The 15,068-nt window shown below is 38.8% G+C and overlaps 1 protein-coding gene across 1 annotated transcript in view; it reads left to right on the forward strand.

Annotated features, from left to right (window-relative positions):
- Positions 1-15,068, forward strand: part of LRRC9 (leucine rich repeat containing 9) — a gene marked incomplete at both ends in the record, with an annotated part of 62,429 nt that overhangs the window by 12,348 nt on the left and 35,013 nt on the right. The window contains 7 exons of the mRNA XM_083349633.1: positions 1,495-1,626; positions 5,113-5,289; positions 8,977-9,088; positions 10,289-10,403; positions 11,661-11,834; positions 13,063-13,187; positions 14,102-14,314. Of these exons, the coding sequence (XP_083205759.1) occupies positions 1,495-1,626; positions 5,113-5,289; positions 8,977-9,088; positions 10,289-10,403; positions 11,661-11,834; positions 13,063-13,187; positions 14,102-14,314 (1,048 nt within the window). The remainder of the gene's footprint in view (positions 1-1,494; positions 1,627-5,112; positions 5,290-8,976; positions 9,089-10,288; positions 10,404-11,660; positions 11,835-13,062; positions 13,188-14,101; positions 14,315-15,068) is intronic.

Consider the following 15,068-nt stretch of genomic DNA (forward strand, 5'->3'; position numbering starts at 1 on the left):
AGGTTTGGGACTTGAAGACACTGAATTCATTGCTTGAAATAAGATCCACTTTGGGCTTGTGGGTTGCATGCTGGTCCTCAAGTTCTTTCAAACTTAACATGTCCTCTGGAAGAGGCAAGTAAGATGCTCTGCTGCGTTTATGTCATTAGGAAATACTATTTTATTGTGAAAGAATTTGCAGCAAGGAGAGAGGTTTTCAGGAAATCCATATCAGAACTTTAGGACTTGAAAGGTTATCTCTGTATAAATTCAGTACTGAATTTTTAGATTAATGATTTTCATGTTGATATTTTTACATTCGTAGATGTCAGGGGCCCTCTAAAAAAATCGCTTCTTTTGCCTTTTCTGAAATAGTTTCCGTTGGGACATTAATGTGCGTGATGAAAGCAAAAATACTGTATTTAACTGAAAGGAAAGTGGGTATTTCCCCAAATAATTCTCCTTTATAATGGGAGGACTATTTTCCATTAGCTAAAAAATGGAATGTGATGAGTTGGGTTGGATAATTTCAGGGATGCATGAATAGCCTAAAATTCAGGATCACATTTCTTTTCAGGTACAAAAATACATTAATTCTAGCTGGGAGTAACGTTGAACTTTGACAAATCCTGGATTTTTTTAACTAACGCCATCCTTAATCTAACATTAAAAAGAGACATGCTTATTCTTTTATGTAATAGTGGTAAATATTATTCTTTTATTATAGCAACTTTATACATGCAATGGAGTGCAGGTACACTTTTGGTTCTTGCAGAGCACTTGATAGAATTTGAATACTGATTGTGTTTCCATTGTATCTGTTTAAGTTAAATAAGGCAGATAACATGTTTTAGTAGGGGAAAGTTGGAAAATCAGGAAAAAAAACCTTCATTAGGACGGTCTGAGGTCCTGCATAATAATAATAATAATAATAATAATAATAATAATAATAATAATAATAATAATAATAATAATAATAATAATAATGATGATTTTATTTATATATATACCGCCCTTCTCCCGAAGGACTCAGGGTGGTGAACAGGGCAGATATATAAAAATACAAAAATACAAAAGTTAAAAAAGAATTAAACATGTGCCCAGCTAAAAACAATAAATACATATAATAAAATGAGAATAAAAAACCCAAACCATCCCCCATCAGGCCAGGCCGGCTTGTTCAAATAAGAATGTCTTCAGATCGCGACGGAAGGAGCGAAGATCGGGCACCATCCAGAGCTCAACCGGCAACCGATTCCATAGCTCCGGGGCGCCCACAGAGAAGGACCTCCCCCTGGGGCCCACCAATCGACATTCTCTGATTGGTGGCACCCTGAGGAGGCCCTCTCTGTGGGAGCGCACAGGGCGGAGGGAAGTTGATGCCGGCAGCAGGTGCTCCCTAAGGTACTCCGGACCCATGCTTGCTAAGCAGTTCTTTAGATCATTGCCCTTTTCTGTACTTTGCCATTCACTGTGAATCTTCAGCTATGGTGTCTCCTGTGTTTTATATTGCAGAATTGAAAGTATTTATCAAGTGGAAGCCAAGAAGAAGAAGAGAACCAGCAATTTGGCAGTACAGTTTTTACTTACTGAACTGGAATCTGTGGGAAACACACGATTTGAAGAGGGCTCACCAAATGATGTTTGGTACAGTTGTTTTGCAGTGTTCTAAAATTTTAATCTTTAACCTTGCAGTGTTTTAATGGCATCAGGAGTAAAAGGGGTTGAGGCCACTGGTTGTGGAGCATATCTGCATGTATTCATGATATAAGGTAAAGGTAAAGGTTCCCCCGCACATGCGTGCTAGTTGTTTCCGACTCTAGGGGCCGGTACTCATCTCCGTTTCAAAGCCGAAGAGCCAGCACTTGTCCGAGGACGTCTCCGTGGTCATGTGGCTGGCATGACTAGACGCCAAAGGCGCACGGAACGCTGTTACTTTCCCCCCGTAGTGGTCCCTATTTTTCTACTTGCATTTTTACGTGCTTTCGAACTGCTAGGTTGGCAGAAGCTGGGACGAGTAACAGGCGCTCACTCTGTTACGCGGCACTCGGGATTCGACCCGCCAAACTGCCGACCTTCTGATCGACTAGCTCAGCGTCCTAACCCACTGAGCCACCGCGTCCCTAATTCATGATATACCTAGATGCTATTGCCTGTCTAAAAACAGGGAAACTGACAGCAAGTCAATCTTGGCAATAAGATGTAATAGCCCAGTGACTTGTAAAATACAACTTTCTATATTCCATATTGCAGCTTTGGCAGTTGGGACATCATAACAACCTATAATTTAAGGAAAATGGATATTTTGTATAGAAAACAGAAGGGAAGAAAGTTATAAAAGATTAAGGAAAACAAACATGGTTAATGCAGATTTAGCCATTCTGCTAACTCTATCACCTTTTACAGCCATTCATCCATTGTGGGAATCAAAGTGTCATTCCATTTTTACATTTGTGAGCTTTTGAGTCAGATGAATAAAAGAATAACAGAGTGGGAAGGGAACATGGAGGTCTTCTAGTCCAAACCCCTCATCAGGCAGGAGGTCCTATACATTTTGGACAAATGTTTGTCCAGTCTCATCTGAAAAACTTCCAGTGTTGGAGCATTCACAACATCTGGAGGCAAGTTGTTGCACTGATCACGGGAAGTAGTATTACCGCTTTATAAAATCGTAGTAAGACCACACCTAGAATACTGCAACCAATTTTGGTCACCATATCACCAAAAAAATGTCGAAAGTATGGAAAAAATTCAAAGAAGAGCAACTAAGATGATCAAAGGCCTGGAGATTAAAACATACGAAGAATGGCTACGGGACTTGGGTTTGGCTAGTCTAAAGAAAAGAAGAAATAGGGGAGACATGATAGCAGGGTTCCAGTATCTGAGGGGCTGCCACAAGGCAGAGGGGGCCAGGTTGTTTACCAAAGCGCCAGACGGAAAGACAAGAAACAATGGTTGGAAACTGATCAAAGAGAGAAGCAACCTGGAATTAAGGAGAAACTTCCTGACAGTGAGGACAATCAATCAGTGGAACAGCTTACCCCCAGAAATCTTGGGCGCTCCATCACTGGAGATTTTTAAGAAGAGACTAGACATTCCCCTGTCTGAGACGGTGTAGGTTCTCCTGCTTGAACAGGGGGCTGGACTAGAAGACCTCCAAGGTCTCTTCCAGCTCTATACTATTTTAGTCTATTCTAACTGTCAGGACATGTTGTCCTAGCAGTCAGGGAATAAGATTAAGAGATACTCTAGGTCAATCAAAAAGTAAATAAGGTGTGAACAGGTGTAGAAGAAATGGCAGAGTAGTGTCAAAAATGGGATCAGCCTAGAGCACAGGTGTCAAACTCGCCACGTGACGTGGCGTGGGGTACCGCAACTTTATTTGCTTTGCCAGAGCTGAGGTGGATGCGGTCTCCGCATAATGCAACCACCCCACGGGCTGGCAGTTTGACACCCCTGGCCTAGAGTCTCTACATAGCTATAAGCGTACTAAGTCCAACCCACTATGAATTCCCATGACCCTTATCTAATGTCTAGTAGGTGCTAAGCATTAGTTGAGAATATTCCTCTGCATAGGCATAAGCAATATAGCTGTTTAATTGGAACTTCACATGTGATCCTGGTCTTTTGCACCTGACAACTACCCTAAATATCATTTTGGGGTAAAAAGCATGATATAAATCTCCCCTTCCTTGAACTCTGTATGCCACTTGATCTAGCTTTCAGTTCATCCTTGCTTTGCCACCTAGATAGCACTTTCGAGAGATTCAGATATTGTTAACCATAGACTTACTTATAATATGTGGGAAAAGACTGATTTCTACAAGAGAAGGGAAAGCCCTACTCATAAGGAAGCAGAAAATAATATGCAGCCTTATATGCATTGTACAGCAAACCCCTCCAAAATTTAATAAAGCAATAAGTTACATTGATACTGTACTGTACTGTACTGTACTCTACTCTACTCTACTCTACTCTACTCTACTCTACTCTACTCTACTATACTCCTTTACAGCACCCCACATAGACATCACATTGCAATCACTACTTCAGTCTGTGCTTGGAACACCTACTATACAGCTAGTCTTTGACTTATAAGCACAATGGAGATTGGAATTTCCATCATAAGTCAGTGAGTTATAAGTAACATTGCCTAGTTTTGGTAATGAAATGTCTGCAAGAAAACAACCAAACCCAGAGAGCACAAGGACTTATCATTTTGAACAGACCTGATTTTATAACCATTTTTACCATGGTTGTTAAGTGAATCACATAGTTGTTAAGCAAACTCAGCTTCCCCAATTGATTTTGTTGATGGGGAAAGTTGCATATGCCTACAAAATGTTGCAACCATCATAAATGCAAATGGTTGTCAAGTGCGGGAATTGTGATCATGTGACCATGGGGGTGGTGCAAGAGTCATTGTTAACTTGAAGGATGGGTCATAACTCAATTTTCCGAGGCTGTCATGATTCCAAACTATTATAAAATGAACAGTTGTAAGTTGAGGACTACCTTGTATATAATACAGGTAGATAAGCTATATAAAAAAAATTCCAAGAAGTAATTTACTTCAGATAATATGTATGGCAATAATTACTAGGTTACTTCATTCAAAGGAAAGCAAATTTTTCTCAGAACACTGGGACAGAGAAAGTATATATAGTAGAATATCTCGGGTTCAGTCTCCACCATCTTCAGTCAAGCATGCCAAGATCACTTTTCAATTCTGAAGGTTGATCATTGTAATCAGTATTAGATGAATTAATAGTCTGACTTGCTGGAAAGCAGCTTTCATTGTTATGTTTTGTGCTCAAATCTATTACATTCAAAATAAAGGAATATAAATTTAGTGTAAGGTGATGATAAAGTTTGAAAGCAAACTAAATGTAAATTTCAGTTGCTTGCTCATCACCTCATAGACATTATTTTTTCAGAATAATATTGAGAAATCTTCCTGCTGTTTTTATCTGAAAACAACAGTAATTACCTTCAAAATTGAGAAATTGTCTTAGATTTTATTGTAATGTAATTAATGGAGGGAGAGGTTTTTTAAAATTTTGTCTAGTGTATTTGGGCAGGGTATCTTTCTATTGACTAATTATAGTGATTCATGTCCTCTCTTAACCACAGGTTTAATTCCTGTTATGAATTGATTTTATCCCGATTTTGTGCCTGGGACTTCAAAGCATATGGCATCACTGCACTGAAAGTAAATCGTGTCGTCAGGGTGCACAATCGGATTTTGAGGCTGAATTTTGAAGAGAAATTCCAAAACTTTTTGGATAAAGAAGAGTTAAATGAGTCCATGTGAGTTAATTTTTTAAAAAATAATAATCAAAAAAAGATAATTAATTGACTTTGGTTCTTTGTGCTTTTATTGAATGTGTTCTCTGTGTAATAAACCTATCTATCTGAAAAATGAATTTAGATTGCAGTGGACCTACTGTAAGGATGCATTCAACCCAATCAATATTATTATATGTGAGAGTAGGAATATATTGTGATTTTATGAATTTTGTGTTATTTTAGGAGTCTTATATGGGGCTTGAAATTTAGATGGTTTTTATTTATCTGGTCACCCAGTAATCTGCTTCATATTGATATTTATGCACATTATGAGCTGGAATAGGAATTTGTGTAAGAAAAGAGGTGCAAATCCTATAGGCTGGAGGCTAAAACATATGAAGAACAGTTGCAGGAATTGGGTATGTCTAGTCTAGGAAAAAGAAGAACTAGGGATGACATGATAGCAGTGTTTGAGGATCTGCCTAAAAGAAGAGGGGTTCAACCTGTTTTCCAAAACACCAGAAGGTAAGACAAGAAACAATGGATGGAAACTTAATCAAAGAGAAAAGTAACCTACAACTAAGGAGAAATTTCCTAACAGTGAGAACAATTAACCAGTGGAACAGCTTGCCTTTAGAAATTGTGGGTGCTTCATCACTGGAGGCTTTTAAGAAGTGACTAGACAGCCAGTCTCCAAAGGTCTAGGATGTCCTGCTTGATCAGTGGGCTGGACTAGAAGACCTCCAAGCTCCCTTCCAACTCTGTTATTCTGTTATCCTGCAATCTTGATTATTTTACCACGGAATAAAAAAGGAAGAGTTCCTATTATCTCATCAGAAATGCTGCTGCTGTCAGAAACACTGCTGTTATGTTGTTCTTCATTGGCATATTGCTGCTCATCAGCCCAGTCCAATATATTTGATGAATCTGCTAAGTAAAATAATGAAAATGAGCAGTAGAGGTAAAGAATACCCAATACATGGCAATCAGTATATTTATAAAGCTTGAGGCACTTGATAGAACTAACAATTTATTATTTCATTAACTAGCATGGACCACACTCTAGCTGCTGCTTCAACATGTGCAGGGGTTATGATTCATAATAATATTATGTGATATGTTAGTTATTTCTATTTGTAAGGCAGTATTAAAAAGAGGAGATTTTTAATGTTAGGTGAATTAAAGGATTTCTACATTTACATTTTATACATTTTATAAAAATAAATAAAAAGGAATGTATAAAAGAAATATTAAAATATACTCAGTAGGACAAAACTAAAAGTTTAAGTAAAAAAAATACTCAACAGATATCCAAAAATTACCAGATGAGTTTTTCAAGGGGAAAACTAAAAAGCTCCTTTGCCTTGGAACCTCTTGTCATATCATAAGTGATGGAGAAAGCTGGAAATCTGCTGAAAATGTTCCTTAAGAAAAAAAAAGATTAAGTTCTTATTATGTATTATATGCATCTTTATATGAAGGTGTTTTGTGTGATTATAAAAATGAAATTTGAATCTTTGGATGGTAATAATTCTGAACAGAGAAATGAGAGGGAATGAATGTTTCACCTTTTCTCTAAATAGTATTTCCTGGTTCAACATCCTTCAGGTTGCTTCTCATTCAAAAGGAAGGTTAATTATATGTTTGTTTCATTTTGTGAATGGCAGTGATATTTATTACTGTACAAGCTTAATGCAAAGTATATTTACAATAATTCTAGTGGCCAGTAGTTGTGTACCTAGCAATTAGGCATCTCTATAAGTATGTACACTAACAATTCTCCTAAAAGTATATCCCAAAGATGCTTTTTCACAAGACAACTGGACTTTCTTATTTTTCTTTGAAGACATTTCGCTTCTCATCCAAGAAACTTCTTCAGCTCTGACTGGATGGTGGGGAATGGAAGGACTTATACTTATACTTGCAGAACCCTATATGACCAAGCTGAAGGCCTGCCTACCAGCAAAGATGGGAAAGAAAAAGGACTAAAACACATCAAGGAACCCCTCAGAACTTGTTGCTATCCCAAGTGGTCCTTCATCAAATCCCAAAAAAAGATCCTGCGGGAGTTTCTCCATAACAGACAAAGAAGAAAACAATAAACGAAGCAACATTGTCATTCCATACATTGCAGGAATATCAGAAAAGCTCAGAAGGATCTTCAGCCAACACAACATACATGCACGCTTCAAACCCAAGAATACACTAAGGCAGAAGCTTGTCCACCCCAAGGATAAAACACTCAGACACAAACTGAGCAACCTGGTATATGCAGTACAATGCAGTGAGCCATGTACATATCTGTACATTGGGGAAACAAAGCAACCACTTCATAAATGCATGGCAAGGAGAACAAACCCATCAGGACAAGATTCAGCAGTCCATCTGCACTTAAAAGATGAAGGCCACTCTTTTGAAGACATCAAAGTCCACATTTTGGACAGAGAGGACTGTTGTCAAAGAGGCCTTCTATATCAAAATTGGACAGCCTTCTCTCAACAGAGGGGGAGGGGCATGACATCATCTATCTTCAGTCTACAACAGGCATGTCAAACTGCCAGCCCATGGGCCAGATGCATCATGACAAAAACGTGCCCTTCCCATTGTCGGCAATGGGGAAAACGTTGCAATACGTTGTGCGACGTCACGTGACGTTGTGAGTTTGACATGCCTGGTCTACAACATAGTCCTTTCAAAGTTCCAAGAAGGCTCCACACCCATTTGCACTACTCAGGTGACTCAGATAAGCCTCCAGGTGGTATCAATCTCTCTAAAAGAATGCAAATGACCAGCTGTATGCAAGGAGTATAAATCCTTCCATTCCCCACCACCCAGTCAGAGCTGAAGATGTTTCTTGGATGAAAAGTGAAATATCTTCAAAGAAAAACAAAGTCCAGTTGCCTCATGAAAAAGCATCTTTGGGATAACTATGACCTGGATGACTGAGAATCTCCATAAATGTCCTAAAAGTATACTAACACAATTAAACATTTCAAACTTCTGCTCTTAATTTTCCTTTATGATTCAAAAAGCTAGCTGCTCCTTTCTCCCTCCTCCAACCTTTAATTACAGCACAGCTTAGGAACGTTGATATCTTTTCCTGCCTTGCCAAATTTATTATTGCCAATCCTTCTTAATCCATTATTTTCCAGTTTTCTAGCAGTAAAACCTGTTTTTGTTTTGCCACTATTTTACCAATCCTGTACTCTCATTTCTGCCCCTTTGCAAATTTCTTCTTGGTCTTCAGCTGCCTTAGGTTTCTTCCCAGTTTCTTCTTGTCCCTGCCTGTGGATCATCCACCTCCTTGCTCTTCCAATCATTGGTTCCTCTGGTCCACTCCCATTTGCCTGAACAGGTGGTTTAGGTGTTGGGAGAGACTGTGTGGGGTGGCAAAGTGGAATTTCCCAGTACCTTTTTGTTGAGTCTAAGACAAATATTGGCTCCACCTAGGAGAGATGTTATGATGATGGCTTTATCAATATTTATTAGCTATGGTAATACCATCATGCCTTTTTTGTAACTTGGAGCAAACAAGTTATCATTTGTAGGAAGCCTTGGTATAAGACTGGATAATAAATTAAATAAACCTTGATCTTTTCTAGCGGAATAACTGTGAGTCAAGGATTTGATGATTATGTCCCTTACTGTTCAAAAATTTGTTTTTAAAATGTGTTTTTTTTGTTTCTCTTCCTGTCTCCCCCTTTCCAGAAACTTCAAGAAGATATTGGAGTACCTCTTCTATGTATCTCCCCCTGAAATACCCTTGAAAAAAAAGCAATTAATCCAAATTATGGAAGACGGTTTTGAGGAAGCCAAAACAGTAAGTAGAAGTTCCAAAACATAACACTCTTTTTTCCTGTTTATGTCTTCCTATTAGGGAGCATTTTATACAAAAATTATCTGAATAATCAAATGTATCATGTAACAGTGCAGATAAGGGACTGATTAAGGATGAACTGGTACTTCCTTTATTAAAAAGAAACAAAATACCTTCCTATATAGGGAAAGAAAAGAAACATTAATGAATAATAACATTGTTCCAACATGCTTCATAACTTGCTTTGCCACCTCTAGGCAAAGTGTTGTTTTATATTGGGTAACATTCACATTATTTATGAAATGATACAGTCTTAAGGAGGTTTGTGCCATACCACATGTTCTTGAAGATTTTCATATTATTTATATTTCAAACAATTATGCCTCTAGGAAATCCCAGTTGTGTGCATTAAAAAAGCAGATTTTTGCAGTCTAAATAAATTATGCAAATTCCTATTCTTACATATTTCTTTTATGATAATTAAAGAAATACATAAAACTAATCATGCAACCAAACTACTCTATTTTCCTCCATATGCAACTACATATACTTCTTGACTTACAACAGGTCACTTAATAACCATTGAACGTTTTGATTCCCCCCCCTCCCCAAAAGCTACTTATGACCTAATTCTGGAACTACTGTAGCTATACGTGCACACACACACACACACACACACACACACACACACACACCAATCACATGACCACATTTTGGGTTGCTTGACAACTAGTTCACCTTTACAGTCTGTTGCAATATTTAGAAGGTTTTTGGCTGATTTCCTACTTTTTTTGGCCAGTTTTCAGCAAAAAAAACACCCAGAGGAGTACATTGATTTGCTTAACAGTTGCTGCAGTCACTTAACACTTAACCAAGATCCCTTCCAACTCTTATTGCTCTGTATCTCAGCGCCATAATAGCTAGAAATCTGAAAAATAAAGGAAGTGAGTTGTTAATCAATAGTAAATCTTTTTCATTTTTAATGTAGAAGTGCTACAAACAGAAAGATCACACTCTGTAATCTAGCATTTGTCAGTTTTCTCATCTGTTCTTCTGTTGTGCTTGCTTATCTATTCCACATGCTCACAATGCTTGTTAATTTTAAAACTATTAATTAAATATTTGGAAAGCTCTGTGTGAGGCAGTAACACTCAAATTGGTTGGTTGTTGGGCTTTTTTGTTTGTTTTATTTTGTTAATTTAGGAAAATGGAGTCCTTTTACTCTCAAACAGTCTAAGTATCTGTGAACATCCAAGAATTGAATATCTACAAAAACAATCCCGAAGTAAAGGAGATTTTGAGGAGTCAATCAGATATGGTAATCTCTAAGATGTTCCTGTATGAATTTAAACATAGTTTTAACAATGATTTATTTAAATTAAATAAAAGCATCCAAAACTCAGTAGAGAGTCAGTTAATTAGTACAAGCAGTGTGCCGATTTTGATACTGGTGGAGTGCCCAGTGGTGCATTATTTACAATGACTGGAGTTGTATAAAATAAAGATGGGGTATGAATCCATTAATAAATGAATCGTATAGGAAAAGTCCTATTGATCGTGTCGTAGATGTCTATATCGCACAGTGGCAATCTAGATGCATTTTAGAAGTTACAGAATTGACTTTTTCCAGTGTGGTTTCTCAGTAATAAGTATTGAGAACACCTTGTGCTTCAGGAAATAGTAAACCACTATCGGTACCGCTAGTCTTAGCTTAAATATGCCAATTAGAACCAAAATGTCTGTTGCTAAGCAATGTGTCACACTTAGTGACAGCAGTTCAGGCATTCCCAGTTCTTGTTATTAAGCTATTGACCAGGATCATTAAGTGAGAGCCACACATGATCACAATTTCCCATTTACTGCTGGCTTCCCCATTGACTTTGTTTATGAGACGCTGGAGGGAAAGTCGCACATTTATGTGATCACAGGATGCAGTGATGATCGGAAAACTGGACCAGTTATAGAACATTTGGATCACATGAGTGCAGGGGCACTGCGATGGCTGGAACTTGGAGGATTAGTCATGAGTACCTCTTGTTGAGTGCCATTAGTAGTTCAAATATTTGCTGAATGAGTAGTTGTTCCTGAGGATTTCTGTATAGTAGCCACTGCTCCTCCCTGAACTGTTCAGTCAGCTTTTAGCACCATCCAAATTGGCTGCCATTAACATGACTGCTGGCAAGAAACCCACAGTATTTCTCTGTGAATCCTAAATCTCCCTGCATTTAGTTTCAGTGAATGACCTCAAATTCTCATAGGGAAAGAGGATTTAGCAAGGTGAGTACACATTTATGGCCTCATATTTTCCAACTGGCTCTGTTCTTTTGAAAGTCTATATTGATTTGTATCCAAGTTAGAAATGTAAGTTGTGGTTGTTTTGGAAACACTGGATACTGTGTTGAATAGCTTACCATTTCGCATATTAATAACGCTAAAATATATGTTAACGTTTTGACTGAATAGGAAGCAGGAAGCTTCTTAAACACTTTTAAGTGTTTCGATGTGTTCCATTTCGCTTGTTTGGAACTTTCCAATAGCTCGAGTTTATAAATAAGACCTTTTATTCATTTCTCAGGGAAACTTATAATTGCCAAAGTCTTTCTTGGGCATCGTGCTGAAGCCCTTGATACAGATCCAGTCACCCCAGCCAGCTATCCTGGGATCGATAGTGTATACAAGCCTCGCAGATCATCTCAAAACAGCCCTCATACATCCACCAACAGGACTGTGGAACCAGACAAAGCCAAATGTGAGTTAGTGGCTGCAGCTGAAGTTCCATCTCTTCAGCTTCTTCAAGATGTTTTGGTATTGAAAATTAATAATAAGCATGATTGATTTATATGTGCAGGTATATAAAGACTTAGAAATTGTTCTTATTTCTAAGTTGGAGAACTTGGCAGTGGAATCAACATTGTACAACAATTTCTAGGACATCTCTGTTCTTTTCAAAGTAGATAAGCGTCCCTCACTTTATTCATTTCTACCCCTTGTGATTAAAGATTAATTTTTAAAAGAATGTGAAGACAACACTGCATATTTCCCAAAAGATTTGAAAAGATCTCTTCCTCCCTAAGAAGAAAGTATAGCATGAATAACCACCAGGTGGCAATCTAATCACACATATGCATGCTAAATTCAAACGAAGACCCAAAAAGCATTTAAAATATATTTTCAGCCCAGTCTTCATTGTCCTGCAGTTTGGTCACAGTTACTTAGGATAAACAGTCCTAAGAGTGGCTTACTGTCGCCTGCATTTAAGAAAACAGATGGAATCAGGCTATAATAAGGAAATAGTTCACCAAGATTTTTTTCACATACTGGTTCTGTCATGGCAGAGCAATTTCATGTTTTATTCTGGCAGTAAATATCAAGAACCAAGCACCAAGAATTCTAGATACTGAAACTTTAGAAGCATTTTTGTATGGTGAGCTTCAAAATTTTGAAACAACTTCTGTAGTTTGCCATGCATCTCAATGTACTCTGTTTGTTAATTTTATCTGTATGTTATTAATTACTATGTAATTTATAATTTTATAAAAATTATATATTATATATTACATATTATATATTACATATTATATATAATATATTACATATTATATATATATATATTACCTACATGTCGTTGATTTTTAGAGCCAGGTTGGTCTAGTGGTTAAGTCCCCAGGCAACAAACCAGGAAGGCTGTGAGTTCAGGTCCAGCCTTAGCCATGAAAGCTAGCTGGATTACTTTAAGCCAGTTGTTCTCTCAGCCCAACTCACCTCACAAGCTTGTTGTTGTGGAGAAAATAGTTGTGTATAAAAGTAATAAAGGCGGGATATAAAAATAAAATAAATAAATTACATCTCCCAGCCAGAAGTTTTCATCTAGGGATTCTTTGAATTCTATTAAAAATATCCCCGTTAACCTCTCCTAACTTACATTGTCTGTATAAAAGTAAAAACAAACGAGAACCATATTGTGTCCTTTCTCTTAGCATCTGAAACATGTTCTGTGGAATACAAAAATTGTGACTGTAGCCTCCGACAGTGTGAATGGTTTGTGTTTGATCATGAGGTTGTTTTGCCAGAGTACGTCATTGAATTTGAGTACATCACACAGGTATGGAATGTCCATTAACTATCAGTTCACTAATTATCATTTCATTTATAGAATTAATTAGATTATGTTGTCATATACAAAGTTCCATTTTTCCCCAACCGTTTTATCCATCAGTCTTCCCCCAAATAAATCTGGTTTCAATTGCATCTTAATCTTTAAAATCTGTATTATTATATATAATGTGTCACGACGTCCTCTGCCAGGAAACACAAGCACTCCAAAAGGAACGGGTGACCAGGTTTATTTCTTGCACAAATCAAACCGCGGTAAAGTCAGCGTTGAGGCATCTAGCCTCAACGCTCTTTTATCATGTTACCACGCCCTAACCCCACCCCTTCAAAGCAAACCGGCATCCGCCCGCCTCCCCATAAAAGCCCCACCCATCACCTTGCATAGCCACCACCCACCGTGTGCACTGCTGCGGCCCGCCAAGCCCCCTCTCAGGTAAGCCCTGTCCTTCCGCTGCCTCACGCGCCCCAGTCCGTGCCGGCGTTGCGGCTGTTAGCTCCCCCCCGAGTCGAGCGCGCTCGCCCTGACGAGGCGAGCGCGCGTCCGCCGGCCGTCTGGGAGCGGGCACGCCGATCAGCTGGGTGCCGGCCAGCTGCGCGGCGGAGCTGCGGTGCGTTCCGCGGAGTCCGGGCGAAGCCACGCCCACCATCCGAGTGTCCGGAGCCCGACGGAGGCAATGTTTTGGAGCGGGCGCACCGATCAGCTGGGCGCCGGCCAGCTGCACGGCGGGGCTGTGGCGCGTTCCGCGAAGTTCGGGCGAAACCACGCCCACCATCTGAGCGTCCGGGGCTCGACGGAGGTGTTGTCGAGGCCCGAGCGGGCGGCAGGCCGGCGGGGCTTGACATAATGGTGTACAAAATTTTCACATCAACCAAGCAAAAAATATGTTGTGATTTTTTGTGCAGGTCAAAGTAGAGGCTTTGTTCTCCTCACCCAACAATGTGATTGGAGAGGATGGAAGGCGAAATTCAGCAGGCTTTGTGTTTTCTCGGGATCTCCAACATGATGATGAAGTGTTAAGCATGGAGCCAATAATTAAGCCCAAGCCCAAAATTATTTGCTTGGATGAAAAAACTGTGATGGCAATCTCAAAGGCCAACGTTTATAGTCAGATTGTTGTGAGTAGCTTTTTTCATCTGCTTTGTTACACAGTGAAAATTACATTCTGCCTTTCCCCACCACTGAGTCAAAGTTTATCCAGTGCCCTGAATTGAAAGAAAAGCATATACCGTAGTATTGACATTAAATTTACTGCCCCTGTTGCTACTGGTTATCTTGGCTATATTGCTTCTATTTCCAGTCATTGCCAATCACCTGATTTCTTTCCAAGGTAGTAGATGGGAAAGGCTAATGCTTTTGCATTTTGAGATGTCTTTGAAAGGAATATGGAGAAAATGCTACTGTAAACAGTGGTACAACAAAGGAACTTAAGTCTGTCTCATTAATGGACTGGGGATAAAATATAGGAAATACGGAGATTTCACAAAATAAATATGTTTGGATCATGTTTATATGAAAGGGGGAAAAGGTCTCACAAGAAAACAATCTAATAGATTAATCTAATTTCTTGCAATACTGCGTGCCTCTGCTGAGCCGATAAGATCTGGCACAATAGGTATGTTTGGGTGCCTTCCAAGAAACAATGTTCCTAATGGCACCCGAAGAGTACAATTTGTCTGTTGCCGTATGCCCTCCTTACAGAACATCATTCTCCCAGAGTTCTGGATAACCCTGACTTTTGTCTTCCACAAGGCCCTAAAGACCTGGCTCTTTCCCTAAGCATTGAACTGGATGATGGAATGAACTCATGTAGAGTGCAGAACACCTGTTCAGCATATGTGTTGGTTGGTTTGTTGCCATCTATTATTTTTA

This window comes from Vipera ursinii (assembly GCF_947247035.1).
Source record: "Vipera ursinii genome assembly, chromosome: 1".
Classification (NCBI taxonomy): Eukaryota; Metazoa; Chordata; class Lepidosauria; order Squamata; family Viperidae; genus Vipera; species Vipera ursinii.